The sequence below is a fragment of the Vulpes vulpes genome, chromosome 2, assembly GCF_048418805.1.
Source record: "Vulpes vulpes isolate BD-2025 chromosome 2, VulVul3, whole genome shotgun sequence".
Lineage (NCBI taxonomy): Eukaryota > Metazoa > Chordata > Mammalia > Carnivora > Canidae > Vulpes > Vulpes vulpes.
In genome coordinates this window covers 96,007,776-96,024,806 of record NC_132781.1, presented here as the reverse complement: position 1 = coordinate 96,024,806, position 17,031 = coordinate 96,007,776, and the positions used below count along the sequence as shown (strand labels likewise).

The following is a 17,031-nucleotide window of genomic DNA, read 5'->3' as shown; positions in this document are numbered from 1 at the left end:
CTTAAGAATTCTGTTTATAACAAAAGTCTGCATTACGGAGTCAATTTGTAAAACAAAAATTTAAAAGTACGTGTAGAAGGACGCCTGAGTGGCTCAGTAGTTGAGCATCTGCCTTCAGCTCAGGGCATGATCCCAGGATCCTGAGATGGAGTCAGGAATCGGGGTCCCCCTCAGGGAGCCTGCTTCTCCCTCTGCCTATGTCTCTGCCTCTCTCTCTGGGTCTCTCATGAATAAATAAAATAAAGATCAGCCCCGCATTGACTTCCCCACTCAGGGTTGAGTCTGCGGATTCCCTCTACCCCTCTGCTTGTGTATTCAATCTCTCTCAAGTGAATGAATAAATAAATAAAATATTTTTTAAAAACAATATGTGTAGAATGTTTCAAAGTGGTTTTAAATTTCAAAGGGAAGTTTCTCCTATTTGGTAAAAATATATATAAACATGTGTACATATGCACAAATGTATTAAATATCTTAGTGCAGAAAATAGTGTAATGTCATATCAATTCTAATCATTCCATTGCTGTATAAATAATTTTCTCAAACACGACTGTAAAAATATTGACATGAAATACTCACGTTGACATCAAAATAGATGGATATATATGCATTAAAATACATAAATGTTTTGTAATCTGTAAAATGGCTACATTTTCATTTCATAACAGCTATAGGAAGTTGATCTCAAGCAAGCACGCACACCAGGTTTTCTTTGTTCAAATGAAGTTACATAAGTTGGAAAATTTAAACACTAACACTATTTGTTGATAAGCATGGACATCTGTCCCTTCATTCAAAAAAAAAAAAAAAAAAAGCAAATAGCAGAACGGTATCAACATATAATCCACTTGAAAATTCCCAAATATGTAACCAGTGGAACTTCAACAAAGGAAGAGAAATGGGAAAATATATTCGAAATCAAATGCTAAAACACCTACTAACAGTCCAGGTGGAATTTGATTAAGAAAACCAATTAAGAGGAGAGCATAAAGAACCTCCTCACTGCAGGGGGGAGTGGGGAGGAGAAAAAAAGCTAAGTCAATATGTACAATTGAAAAGAGAGGAGATATATTTACTTTCAACTATTGAAAGTGAGAATAATTCAAACCATTAGAAAGATAAATCTCTCCAAAAGAAGTGGACCAAATAGCTTATAAGAAAATTTAAAGCATAGGAAAGAAATTGCCAGTCACATTAGAGAAAATGAATGGTCCTCACATAATTTTTTGAGTGAGAAAAGCACCCAAAAATTCCGCTGAAATCATATTGGGAAGTAGATTGTTTTGTTTAAAACTAGGGTTAAAATTAGGTGTCTGAGGAACTAATGAAATTAAAAATACCCATCAACAGAAGCATTTTATACCAAGAACTTTTCATTAAAAAGGTGACATTTATCTTGTTGCAATATTTTTCTCTTGTTCAATAAAATACATCACTAAAATAAAACAGTGCAGCAAAATAAATGTCAAATTTTTAATAATTAAGAAGACCCACTTGGTGATATGGGATTTGGATTCATTTAGTTAGAATCCATCGTTTCCAAAGAGACACAAATATCATAGTTGCTAAGTTACCTCATATGAGAACCATCATGTGGGTTGTAAATTAAATTATATTACCTTTCAGATACAACTACATTGGAATAATAATTAGATTTCTTGTCATCACTCCTATCAAAGACTCTCCATAAAAGTCCTAAAAGGCAGGTGTTGAACCTAAATTTTGCCTAGTCATGAATAGCAACCGTGATTGACATGATTTCTATAGTCATCATGGCTGCCTTCTAGGCAACCCTTCCTCTTTTACCCCTCCCCACAGCTTTCTACATAATTGGTCAAAATCGAAAACGCCCTATACTTTAATAAAGGTCAGCAATTCATAATATATGTCTCCTAAGAGAAAAGTATAAAGAGCTTTCCTCTCCCATCCATTTTCCTCTTTAACCAAAGTACACACACCACAATTATTCCTTTTTTGAACAAATAGAGTTTGTAGTGTTAACATAAAGCATCAAAGGCTTAAATTAGCATAGAAACCCCCACAAAGAATAGTAGTACTAATAGCTTCAGAATGAGAATGTTCATTTTATTTCATACATATTACCTTTACCTCACTGAAAGCAAAGACTTTTAAATCCAACCACAGTCATGAATGTGAGTATGTGGACAAATAAACCATTAATTCACTTACAGCAAGTTGCAGGATCTTCATCACTGTCATCAGAACAGTCCCGCCAAGAGTCACAGACCGATTCTTGGGCAATGCACTGGCCGCTGGTACAAGTGAATTCATCAGCTGAGCAAAGCTTTCTGGACGGGGCAAGTGCACAGGCATAGATCCAGAGCTGATTCAACCCAATAAAACCTTTCTGGCTCAATATAGTCCCTTCAAATATAATCTTCAAAAAGCAAAACATAAAAAATTTATGAGTTTAAAATCTCCTTTAAGAGACTCCTCCAAAAAAAAAAGGAATAAACATTTAATAATTATTGAAAAAAACACCTGTTAAAACAGCCAGCAAGTACAACCAATAAAATTCCTACTCATAAAGCCTGACTCACATGCATAATTGGTCTGAATGGAAAAAAAAAAAACCCTACACTTAAGAAAAGTCAGCAATTCATAATATGATGTCTCCAAAGGGAATTTATAAGGAGTAGAAAGAGTACATCCACCAAGGCCTACTGAGAAACCACTCATGATCAAGTGAAATGCAAAATGCCACTTAACCACTGGCATTGTCCCTGACTTCAAACTTGTTACTTGAGCATCATTTTCATGGCTCTCTTTCTTTACTATTCAGGGAAAAGAATAAGCATTATCACTACTTTTACACCAAGAGCTATAACTGCATCTGGGTTTTATACTACTGAAATTAGCACTGGAATGCAGGTAGGGAAATACTAGGCAAATAGTAAGGGACACAAGAAAAGAATAGAACATTTAAAAGACTAAATATAAAAATCTATTTTCACAAAAATAATTTCTCCAACAAAGAAGTGCCAATTAAAAGAAATCAATCTCATTTTCTCCAGTTGAATCGCTAGCTTTTTTTGGAGGTATACAGTATTAGTAAGTAAAGCAACCATACTTGCTATTCCAATGTAAGATATTTTCAAAGTAATATTTCTTGAGGTTCTACTAAAAGCAATGATTACCTAACACAAGAGTGAAGAGGAGAAATGAAGAGCTGAATAGACTCTACCAAATAACTGATTCTCTGCTGCCCAACAATATAGTAGCCACAGCCACAAAAGGCTATTTCAATTTAAATTTACTAAAATAAAATTAAAATTCAGTTCCTCAAAAATACCAGAGACATTGCAAGTGTTCAGTAGCCATTTGTGGCTATTGACTACCATACTGGAAAGCGCAGATACTTAAATTTTCCATTATGACAGAAAATACTATTGAACAGCAATGAATGAACTAGGTGTAATTCATATATAAATAAGATACTAGGATGAAAAATAGAAAATCTGAGTAGATTTTTCTCCTTTGCAAAAATATGAGGAATATATATATATATGTATATATATTTAAGAATTACTCAAGATCAAGTTTCAGATTACAAATACATTTAACAATTTAGCCTAGAAAATAATATTAAATTTAAATCATATGTAATAATAGGAAAATAGTGTATGCTGCTGTATACATTCCCCATAGTGAATATCATAATATAAATATATATATAGATTATTGGATCTACAGCTATATATTTTCATAGCAGCAAGAGATCTGATATGCATAAATGATAACAGTTTCGGTTTCAAAAACTGATGAATTTAAAGTTAGATTTCCAAAGGGTGCTATTATTGAAAGTTAATTACATTTAATATGCCCCTGGACATCTAGGATAACTCCCAAATTACTCTCTTTATATTTCAGTTTATTTCTCAGTTAAATAACAAAATAAAGTTTAATATTCAGTTTTTATAAAAAGAGTGAAACTCCAATCATTTAGTACCTCTTTCAGAAGTTATAAAGATAAATATCAGCTTAGAAAATTAAAATAGTGTCAAATGTTAATTCAATAGGCTATGATATAAACCTCAACTTTACTGTGATTAATAGAAAAATGCTATGGTTCAGAAATTCCAATCTCAGCAGTAAATGGGATTCTAAAAATCTTCATGGTTACAGTTCAGTATCATTTGGGTTCTCCCTCTCAACACCTAGCAAAATGTATATGTGTGGTATTACCATAAAGGAATGAAATTGGTTTCATGAGCCACACATACAATCAGTCTTATTATTTTACACTCGCAATCCTGCATGAACATATCCATACATTATACATCACAAAAGTGATAGAATTTTATTTTTTACTTTTTTACATTTTATTTATTTATTCATAGACACACACAGAGAGAGGCAGAGACACAGGGAGAGGGAGAAGCAGGCTCCACGCAAGAAGCCGGATGCGGGACTCTATCCCAGGTCCCCAGGATCACACCCCAGGCTGCAGGCAGCGCCAAACCGCTGCGCCACCGGGGCTGCCCAGTAATAGAATTTTAAATAAAATACTGCACTTCAAAAATATATTACGATTTCCAATTAATAATACCAGCTATTTAAATGTTGATCCCACTGACATTACATTTTGCAATATTGCTATGATATTAGAAAAGAAGGAAATGACAGGTGAACATTTAATATGAAGGTTTTAAGAAGTTAACAAAGATACTTTTCTACACAATCTCAACTCTATATACAACACAAAGTCCCAAGTTAATTTTTTTTAAGAGACAGCATCCCACTGAGCATATGTACATTTTGGATACATCTTTGCCCAGGCAGATACAACCATGTTTTTCAAAGATGTGAATTACTGCATTCAAAACATTTGTATAGCCTTTATGGATTTTTAATACCAATGTATTATTTATCTGCTTCATAATGCCATTTGCTTCCTTGTTCGCAATGTATAGTAATGGGGATGGAGGGGCCAGGAAGGGAGCCCACGTAAAATGAAGCAGCTCTAAACAGGAGTTGTCATACTCTGGCTCTCCTACTCAGGGCAAACATGGCCATGGAAAGGCTACAGACAATGAAAATAAGTAGGCAGTTTCTCTCTCCAAATATACAAATCCACATCCTTAATTTAAATCCTAATTTAAATTTAACAATGGATAAAATTCACTACTGCAAAGTTACAAGTTAAACTTATAATAGAAAAGGAGATTCGGTTTTTTTTTTTTTTTTTTTTTCCATTTTGTACCTTAACTGTCTTCAGGCTTTCTGGTATTAACATCTCTGCTTTCACCCATTTTCTGTCAGTTGATGTATTGAATGTCCAAAAGATTTCTTCCTCCTTTGATTCAAGTAAAACAACATTACTCATTCCCCAAATTCCACTCCCATATTTACATATGTACTCCCTTACATTACATTTCAACAGACTTCACCTTACCTGTATAATGTGAAGTACTGGGAAGCCTAAAGTATTGGTAAAAAGGTATATAACATTTTTTAAAGGAACAATAAAATGGAGTCAGGGAAAGATGAAAAGGCAGAGCCCAGAGAATTTTTTTAGGGCAGTTAAAATGCTCTGTATGATAACATATGGTCGACACATGTCATCATACATTTGTCCAACCCATGGGATGCACAACCCCAAGCTGGAACCGTAATGTAAACTATGGACTTTGAGTGATGATAATGTGCCAAAGCAGGTTCATCATTTATAACAAAGGTACCACCCTGATGGAGGATGCTGATAATAGGGAGATTGTACATGTGTGGGGACAGCAGGAAAATGGGAAATCTTTGTACTTCTCCACCTCATTTTGCTAGGAACCTAAATCTGCTCTATAAAAACAAACTTTAAAAAAAATAAGAAGGAAATAAAGCATGTCTACATGGTAAAGCTGCTTATTTTTTTATGATGGAAAGTAAGGACAGGACAAACACTTGAGTGAAATCTTAAATAAAGTATTGTACTCCAAAAATACAATTCTAAATAGAAATTCATAAAGCCAGCTACTAAATGTTCATCCCACTAACATTACTACATTTTATAATATTTCCACGACATTAGAAAAGAAACAGCACGCAAACACTTAATATTAAAAACACTTAATATTTAAAAATAATGACAAGCCAAAATTTAATATTTAAAAAAAACAATGTTATCAGATATGTTTTTCTGGACAATCTCAATTTATATACATATCTTTTTCTATGGGAGAATTCATTCCAAGTTCCAAACAATACAGTTATTTTCTGGAGATTATATTTCTATTTGACTCTCTTGTCATTCTATCAAAGACCTTTTTGTGCCTTCCAGAGCATGCTATGTCATGCATCTGTAAAATGATAATTTTCCAGGTTGCAAAGTGTATGCAAAATTACATTCTACTTGTACTACTTATACTAAGAGATAAGATACACGATAGAAGTCTATAATGTAGTCCAAAATTTTGCATATGTTGTTGTGCTTTATGATTTGTGACCATGCTTTTATGCTCTGAAATAATAATTTCTTTAGATTCCATCAAACATGCAGGTTAATTTGACATTTCTCTAGTAAAGATAGACCATATTTTTCATAATGTTTACCCATAGGATGCATTGATTTTTTTCATATATCAATATAGTGAAAATACAGAGTGGCATAAATGTTTCTCAGGTTGAGCTCTGAGACCGTCTGTGCCCTCCTTCTACTGTGAGAGAGAAAACAGCACTGGAAGGTGACATCTAGTTGCAATTCAAATGACATATGACACACTTTTTCAGACTCTTAGAAGCATTAATCTCCTGGCTTCACTTATTTCATTCATAGCCAACATTTTCTAAAAATGAATCTATTTTCAACTTAGTCCTTTACCCTCTGATGTCTACTCCAATTTCCAAGTCTTAAATATTTCAGAAGATAGTCTAAACCCATTAAAATGTACTTCATTTTATTACTTATTCATATCAGCTGTTAAGACTTCCACATGACAGTGAACCATCCATGGTAGACATATTTTGAGCTGAGAGCTTCTGGGTCACTTCAGGATGAACTAGAGCTACACAAAGCTGGGACACACAACTAATTTTTCTTTCAATAATTTCCTATCCAACTTCAGCTACTTAGCATTGATACACTTAAATCCTCCACAGATGCTTTAAGTGAAACTGCTTGGCATGTTGCATTCATCATGTCCCTTCACTTCTATCTTATGAAAATAACTTAGAGCAATTTGTACTCTTTTTTCCTCTAAGACTAATTAATTCCCCTCTGTTCTACCAAAAGAAGAATGTGTTTACATTTTTTTGAAAAGCAAGCAGAATTCTTTTCTAAACTTTAACAGCTTTTTGTACACTAAGTTAACAGTATATTATGAAGTACAGATTTTTATATCACATTTTCCTGCTTCACAACATAAGTAATGAAAAAGAAAATGAGTTTACTCCAACTAAATAAAATCAACTTTTATTTTATTCTGTTCTCATTCTCAGACTCTTACCTAGGTACTTTCAACAGGTGTCAATGTGAAAAAGAAACCCCTTGGCTCAGAAAAACCTTTCAAGTGATGTTCTAATTTTCTATTACCTTAAAATCAATCAGTCAATCAATAAAAATTCTTAAAATGTCTTTACTCCTCCAGACTAGGATCAATAATGCCATTTTACCTTTCAAGGAAAGAATTGCTCTATCTCTTGGAGACCTTAGCTTATCCTTCCCTCTTTCAGTGAGGAAATCAAAGATATTAAATTCTAGGTTGTTGTTTCTCTTCCATTTAAATCACTTTTGAATAAATGTGGGACTAGGATCATGTACTTTGGCAAAGACATTCCTGCAAGGAAAGCTTACTATGGCCTTTAAAAACTGTTTCATACAAGAAAAGATACTTTCTAAAGTATTTTTTTCCCTGCCCCAGCTATGTCTTCTTCCTATTTGTCACTGGGAATTTTAAAAATAATCTAAAAGGTACCACAAGCTGGGTACCCCACTACCCTTGGCTCACTGATGTGGAAACTCTCTTCAGGATAAAAGATAGGCTGTTGCTATGATTATGATTTCATAGATGTGAGACAGAGAACTAAGCTCAAGGATTAGCACTGCTACACATTTAAGCTGACCCTAAGAATCAACTCTTTACTTAAGAACTTGCCTTTCACCTGTGTTTTCTACTTCTCAAGTTCTAATGTCTACTGAAAATAAAGAAAGCTACTTTTAGCATCATCACTAGATATTTCTTGATTTACCTGTGTATACCTTAATGGTTGCTTTCTTCATTCTATCCAAGGAAGATGTAAAATGATCATTTAAATGTTAGGTTTGGAGTCATTTTTAACTTTGTGATAAAACTTCAACTTGCAATTTAAATGTATTTTGATGCAAATTTTACATTGGTGATCAATATGTGTTATATGTATAGAGTAGAGCAAACAGTGTAAGAAAAGGTAGAACCCTGCCTTGCAGAATACTAGGTAAACTAATAAACCAAACCACTGAGTATTCTAGGATATACCCCCCAACTAATTTTGATTAGTACATTAGATCAGTTCTCCATAGTAAACTTCTTATAATGCAGGAGATGGAGTTTTGATAACTCTATTCTTATTATATGATGTGGTATCTAAAGTCAATTTGTTGATGATATCTTCTATACAGTCCCAAAGTTTCTAACCCATCACTGATGTTCATGGTAGATTAAGATAACTTAGGATTAGAAGATATATGACACAAATTTCTACTTGTTTAAGATAATTCACTCAACATTCAGTGAATAATAATTATCTGTCATGTGAAAAGTACTATCACAGAACCACATATTTTTAAAGCATCTTTAACTGTAATATAAACTCAACGAAATTATTCTTGTGTCAAATACTATGAAGATATGTCATACAAATATAACACAGTTTCAGAACGCTAGAAATTGTGTCTCATTCATGAAAACAAACAAAATGTATTAGGCTATCTAATGAGTATATTCATCCAATTTCATGCTTTTGAACTCTGTGAATGTTCTAGAAAAGAAGAGGAAGAAGAAAAAAGACTGGACTGAAGAAAATGACACAAAAGAAAAAAGAAATGGGTGATGTGATAGAACTAGGAAGAAAAAGAGAACTCCTCTTTTCAGTTCTCACAATAATAGGCAGGTAATAGGTCATACCTGAGGATTAATTCAGATTGCAGAAGCAAATGGATGAGAAGAAAATGTTATTGACAGATGGTTAGTGATGCTTGATAAGAACATATGATAAGCTTTTGTTGGAAAATGAATCTGGCCAATGTCAGGAGGAAGTTTCAACTAGATTTATTTGAAGCAGCTGAAGCCAAAAGAATCTGACTGGGATATTTTTACTGTTTTCCTTTTTCCTGTTAGAATTCCTGCAATTTTTATCAAATGTCTCCCATTGCTAGAATGATCACTATTTACTCCTGTGATTTTCTTTCTTTTACTTCTATCTATAAATAATTTTCTTCTCGATAGAAATTCTCAGTGTCTCAAATATTTACCACTTATGGAGGATTGTTTTCAATCAAAGTTAGAGGGGAATAAAAAAAAGTTTCGATTTGTCTTATTTGCTAGCATTACCACAGCAACTTTCATTCTACTCAGTAAGCCATTTTTTCTCATTCCAATGACTCATTTGTTTGTATTTAATCAGTAATTACCAGTGTCTAAAACTGTATCTACTGGTACCATACAAGTAATTTGTTCCCATCATAAGTATAGCTCTAGTGATATATGGATCTAAAATCAAAAACAGATTCCATCAGAATGTCAGTACAGAGCCACTATACAGAACCTCAAATATCTTGTTTGTTTTTAATTAGACCTATAATTTCTTTATAATACTTCCATGAATTTTAACAATTTTTCAAAATAATACTGTGCAAATTATCACATTACATGTTCTACATGAGAGTATTTTTTTTTAAAGCAGGTTCCATGCCAGGCATGGAAATTAACACTGAGCTTGAACTCACAACCCTGACATCAATGTGAGATCAAAAGTCAGACACTTAAACAACTGAGCCACCCAGGCACACCTATATGACAGTAGGTCTTAAACCAGGTTCTTAATATTTCTTTTCAAAGGTATACTAAATGAAGTTAAGTTAAAGAATATCTAAAGCCTGCACACAACTGAGAAATAGAAACACAAGTTGCCAAAATGGAATTTCACTTATTCAATGATTTTGAAATAAATCCAAGTTTCTTCTCCCCTTATTATTATATAGTCTTACTCTCAGAGCACTGTTTTCCATGGAGTAATAGAATTGAGGATGGCAGCTCTTGCGGAGGCAGTGACATACAGAGCTATTTAAATAAGCTCTGCTGTCTAAATGGTTAAGAGTAGAAGCATCCTTAACTCCTACCCATATATAGTAACCTGAAAAATAAAGGAAAGGGAAGTAATTTAGAAAAAAATTAGTTCCTTTTTGTTGGAAGAAAATTATTGTATTTCTGAACTTTTCAAAATCAGGTTTGAAAGACAAATATTTTACTTAAAGAAATGTGATGTTTTATTTACTTATTATTTTAGGGATATGATATTTTAAAATGATTATATCAACTACAAATTATAGGTTTTCATTTCTATATGTGATTTTAAAATACATTGATATCTGCTGCTTGTTCCTGAAATTTCAATTCAATATTCTTCTAAAAAGATATCCACTGATATAAAAATCTCCATGCTACCAAATTATCATTTTCTTTTAAATGTCAAAATGCAATCTTTATTTAACCAAGAATTCCTTACCTTTCTTCCCAGAATTCTTTCCCCTTTTATTTTTTTCTATCTTTTACTTTTAGAAAAACCTTTATAGTTTAAGGAAATATAATTTAAACAGATCCTCTTTCTTACCTAACCACATGAAAGTATCAGATACCACAGTCCTATTAAACTGCACCTATGGATTTTATAGTACATAAAAATATTGTCAATCAATTTTATCCTGATACCTAAAACCAATTTGCACTGTTCTTAAATTTATAATATATACAATGCAGAGATACAAAGATATTTCTATGATTTTACAACTTCACTTTTCAATAGTAAAATTTTTCAATGTGTTATTTCTTTGTAAGTTAGTGAATATTCCCTATAATTTCTAAAAACTATGAATGTAAATTAGGTAAAAACTCTTATTTACTTAGAAATGTAAAACTGTAAGCAAAATACCATTGTAAGTTAACACTTTGCATCTGACTTATACACAAAGAAATGATACATAAGATAAAGACATTTTTACAAAAGCTGAGACAGATCAATTGCAACATAAAATATCTCAAAAGATAAGGAAAGAACAGTTCTACCAAGTGATTGGGATGGCTGAAACCACAGAATTCTTGAACTTTGAGACCAGATCCAGGCTGTGGTAGTTTAGATTCTGACTAATTTGAATGCTGAAAACAAAAGCTAGAGGAAGCGTCAGCCTCTCTCAATGAAGTCAAAGACTAGAGGTGGAGAATTATGCTCAAAATCCAATGTGGAAAATATACCGACATTCACTACCTTGGGCTATGACTAAGTGACAGGGTGTGCAAAATTCCAAGGATTATCACAAAGTATAAAACCCTAAACTAGTAGTGTTACTGGGGTTAGTCTTGGGGAAATAGACATCAAAAAACACCTGGATTATTCATCTATTAATAGCAAGGCTTATACTCAAAAGAAACTACTTTTCACCACTTTACTAACTTGAGTTTGACCAAAGTCTAACTGACTTGGGAAAAGAGAAATATCAACTCCAGGATATTCCAGCCTTCTACATGAGGGGAAGAAAATACCTGGATCCAGTCCCCTCTAGCCTTACTGTCTCACCTAAGGTTGGGAGAGGAAGCACTTTCGAAGGTCACTTAACAGAGGAACAATCTCACTAAAAGAATGAGATACAATCATAGGATTCTAGAATGTTTCTCTTCCTCCTTACAACTTACCACAACTCACATAAAAGGGGGTCCTGCATAATAATAGAGTAATACTATTCAAATAACTGTAGGTCTTAAACCTATTTTAGGATGTCTCTAAATTCAACAGGTAAGACAAAAACAAGGATATCAGATGAAATTTTAGCCTTACACATCTGAACCTGCAGCAAACAATAAAAATTCTAATTTCTAGCTACATAAACATAATAGGTCATGCTAAATACCTATTGACTTTAGTTCACTTTATACAGCACATTATGTCTGGCCTTCATAAAAACATTACAAAGCATACTGAATGGAAAAAAAAGAAAAAGAAAAAGAAAAAGAAAAAGAAAACCAACCAACAACAACAACAACAAAACACTTAGTTTGAAGAGACATAGCAAGTGTCAAAACCGACCCGGCTCTAACAGAAAAAAGTAGAAACATGCATAAAAAGATGGACAATGTAGTCAGAGATATGGATATTCTAAGAAAGAATTTTAAAATGACCTATTATGTTCTCTAGAGGTCAAAACAAAACACTATAACAGAATGAAGATTGACTTTAATAGGGTCATTAAGTACACTTGGTACAGCTGAGAAATGAATCTCTAAGCTGGAGAATATGTCAACAGAAATTTTCAAAACTAAAAAGCAAGATAATTTTTAAGTGGAAAAAAAGGAATATAATATTCAAGGACTGTGGAACGACTACAAAAGGTTTAACGTACATATAATGGGAATACAAGAAGAAGAAAGAAAGGAACAAAAGCAATAAGCAATATCTGAAACAATATTGACTGACAATTTTCTCTAAATTAATGCCAGACTTCAACTCACAGATCCAGGAAACTCAGAATACACCAAGTAAGATAAATACCCAAAAACCTACATATATAAGCGTGTCATATTTAAACTTCAAAAGATCAAAAACAAAGAGACAATCTTAAAGAAAACCAAAGGAGATAAAGAAATCTTACCAAGAGGAATAGTGATTAGAATTATATTGGACTTCTATTTAGAAACCATCAAAACAATACGAATATAGAATAAAATATTTAGTCTTAAAAAAAAACTAAACTCAGAATTCTATATCCAGCAAAACCATTCTTCAAAAGTGATAAGGCTGCAGCCAGAGATCTAAGTAAAACAGATATAAGTAACACGCCTGAATGAGAAATTTAAAGCAACAATCAGGGATGCCTGGGTGGCTCACCAGTTGAGCATCTGCCTTTGGCTCAGGTCATGATCCTGCAGCCCCAGGATCAAGTCCCACATTGGGCTCCCTGCATGGGTCCTGCTTCTCCCTCTGCCTCTGCCTCTGCCTCTCTCTGTGTGTGTCTCTCATGAATAACTAAATAAAATCTTTTAAAAAAAGCAACAATCATAAGGATACTCACTGTGCTTGAGAAAAGACTAAAAGACATCAGTAAGACACTTAACATTGAGATAACAGAGTTTTAAAAGAATCAATCAGAGATGAAGAGTACAATAAATGAGGCTGGAAACAGACTTGATGCAACGAACAGCAGGCTGGAAGAATCAGAGGAACAAATTAGTGATGTAGAAGACAAAATAATGGAAAGTAATGAAACTGAATAATAGAGAGAAAGAATTACACAACATGAGAATAGACTTAGGGCACTCAGTGACTCCATCAAACATAATAACAATCAGGTTATAGGAGTTTGGAAGAAGAGGAGAGCAAAGGGGGACAGAAATTTATTTCAAGAAATAATAGCAGAAAACTTCCCTGATCTGGGGAAGGCAAGAGATATCCAGATCCAGGAAGCTCAGAGAATTCTCATCAAGATCAACAAAATAGGCCAACACTAAGACATTTTGTAATCAAGTTTGCAACATATAATGATAAAGAAAAAAATCTTAAAAGAAGTCCTTAACTTACAAGGGAAAACTCATAAGGCTAGCTGGAGATTTCTCAATAGAAACTCTGCGAGCCAGAAGGAAGTGCTATGACATATTCAAAGTGCTATAATGGGAAAAATGTGCAGCCAAGAATACTCTATTCCAGCAAGGCTGTCATTCAGAATAGGAGGGAAGATAAAGAGTTACCCCAAGAAACAAAAACTAAAGGAGTCTGTGACCACTAAACCTGCAAGAAATATTAAAGGGGACTCCTTGAGTATAAAAGAGACCAAAAGTGACAAAGGCAAGAAAGGATCAGAGAAAATCTCCAGAAGCAACAACAAAACAGTAATAAAATGGCAATAAATACATATCTATCAATACTTACTTTGGATGTAAATGGACTAAATGCTCTATTAAAAAGACAGAGATTTTCAGAATGGATAATGCCTATATGATGTCTAAAAGAGACTTATTTTAGACCTAACGGCTCCTGTAGATTAAAGGTGAGTGGATGCAGAAACATTTACCATGCAAATGTATGCCAGAAGAAAGCAGGAGTAGCAATACTTATATAAGACAAATTAGATTGTATTTTTAAAAAAGATTTATGCATTTATTTTAGAAATTGAGCATGTGAGCAGGGAGAGGGGCAGTGCAACAGAGAGAGAATCTCAAGCAGACTCTGCACTGAATGTGGATCCTGAGATGGGGCTTGATCTGAGATCATGACCTTAGCCAAAACCAAAAGTTGTATGCTCAAGTGCCTGAGTCACTCAGGCACCCCTAGACAAACTACATTTTAATCCAAAGACTATAACAAGAGATGAAGAAGGGCACCATCCTAATAAAGGGGATAATCCAACAAAAAGATGTAACAGTTGTAAATATTTATTCATTCAACATGAAAGCAACCAAATGTATAAAGCAATTAATAACAAACATGAACTAATTCATATTAATATAATAACAGGGGCCTTAACACCCTACTTATATCAGTGGACAAATTATCTAAACAGGAAGAAACAAGGAAACAATGGCTTTGAATGTAAGTATTGTTAAAAGAAATTCTTCAAAGAGAAGGAAAATGATACCCATTAGAAACTTAGATCTCAATAAAGAAAGGAACAGTATTAGGAAAGCAGTAAATAAAACACATCAGTTGTTTCCAAGGTCTGAAAAATCTTTTAATTTTAATTTTCTTAATTTATCTCAAAGAGAACAGTTTGTTCAAAATAGTAACAGCCACAATGTATTTGATGATTATAGTTTGCATATAAGTGAAATGAATGACAACAATACAAGGGACAGGAGGAAGCAGTGAGGAATATTTTGTTATTATAAGATACTTGCACTACATGAAGGAGTATGAAGTTATTTGGAAATGGAATCAGATTAGTAGTAAATGTTTTTTGCAAACTCAGAGAACGCACTAAGAAAGGGAAGAAAAGGCAAGATGGAAAATTATGTAAAAAATAAAAAGAGGGACACAATATTATAGGCATCCCTAAAGGACAAAGTTTCCTTTTAAGAAACTAGAAGAAATTAGAAAGGAAATTAGAAGTCTGTATTGAGATCTCATTTCAGACAGCCTGAAAGGGATGGATGGGTAAGGTTTCAATAGGCACTAATAGGGCAAGATGGAAAATTATGTAAAAAATAAAAAGAGGGACACAATATTATAGGCATCCCTAAAGGACAAAGTTTCCTTTTAAGAAACTAGAAGAAATTAGAAAGGAAATTAGAAGTCTGTATTGAGATCTCATTTCAGACAGCCTGAAAGGGATGGATGGGTAAGGTTTCAATAGGCACTAATAGGGTCAAATATGCTTTAAATAGAAGGACTCTGTATGTGCAAAGGCACCAATTTGAAGATGCGTATGTAGTAAAGAGTAATTTGGATCACTGTTTGGTCACCTCAGCCAAGTGTGCCAGTCACATTCCATCATGCAAATGAATTGTTTTATTCATCTGGAATCTTCTATTAAACCACTTGCTTGTATTGAAAAAAAAAAGAAAGGGTAGAAAAGGAATTATAATTGAAATACTAAAAAAGGAAACAAAAAAGGAGCATATAAAATCCTCATTAAAAAGTACAAAGGAATAACAGGAGTGGAAGACAAAGGTAGGGACAAAGATCAAATGCAACAAATAGAAAGCACTAACACAGAGGCCCCTAGGACAAACATTTAATAGAAGCTCCAGAAGACCAAAACAGAGGGATGAGAAGAGAATCACTTAAAAATAGTAACACACCATTTCCACAAATGATAAAATGAATGCATTCTGAGCATTGAAAATTGTAAATAAAAATAGGTTCACATCTACACTCATCATCATGACATTTTCAAACATTAGAGATAAATATTTTTAAAAATCTGCATAAAAATGAAAAACAATTAGCTCAATTTAACACTCACACCTCAATCCTTCATCTGTAGAATCAAAACTGCAGAGTCTTGTATCTAGATGGCACAGTTCCTGCTCTGTATTCAATGCTTGACATGGTAAAATTTCATCTGTTAAATTTAAAGATTGGAAAGAAGTGAGATTTAGGTGCATCTGGAAAGCCACATGTATTTCTTAAAATGTTAGCATTTGTTCTAGAAAGCACTCCCACCCAGCTTCTCTCTGTGGCCACATCTCCCCTCATGCAACATTACACATAGAGAGACAGAACAGTATGACCATGCCCATGCTTCTGGGTTTTTAACCAGGTCTCTGGGGTGATGACTGAGCTTCCATGTCTCTCCAGAAGTAACATGGCTTCACATGGAAACAAAAACCTATAATCAGGAGGATAATTGTACACATATCAACTAAAACATAGGCCATCCTCTTTAAGTGGAAGCTGATCTACTGGAAGTACTGCCCTGCAATCCTCTCCCATGGTGTCTCTTTTTCCCTCCATTGCCCTCCCAATACAAGGCTGCAAAGTGCCCTGTTGCCACTTCCAGACAATTCTATCTCCTCTCCAAAAATTCTTAAGCTGTGAGTCTCCTGACATTCAGTGACATACCTCACTATGCCAGCTTGTGACAGTCATCCACAGACACTGGTGCCACCACTACCCACCCTGAAGATTTTGGCTCTTGACTCACTGTCACTATAATTTTCACCTCTAGTTTCATCTTGCCTCTTAATTTCTTGCTTTTTTCTCATTGATGATCATGAAGAAAGGTTCAGTAAAATGACCTCTGCCACTGCTCCTTTGACTACTGTCATTATTAGTGATGACAACATTTCCTTTACCTTAACTTTGAGTGGTCCACTCCCCAACCATCACCTCTGTCTCTCC

General features: G+C 33.7%; 1 protein-coding gene across 1 annotated transcript in view; it reads right to left on the bottom strand.

Moving 5' to 3' along the window:
* Positions 1-5,921: 5,921 nt before the first annotated feature.
* LOC140596595 (MAM and LDL-receptor class A domain-containing protein 1-like) overlaps positions 5,922-17,031 on the bottom strand; it is a 75,095-nt gene continuing 63,985 nt past the window's right edge. Inside the window, exons 5-6 of the mRNA XM_072745124.1 lie at positions 16,154-16,252; positions 5,922-10,341 (exon numbers count right to left, since the gene is read on the bottom strand). Of these exons, the coding sequence (XP_072601225.1) occupies positions 16,226-16,252 (27 nt within the window). The 3' untranslated portion in view covers positions 5,922-10,341; positions 16,154-16,225. The remainder of the gene's footprint in view (positions 10,342-16,153; positions 16,253-17,031) is intronic.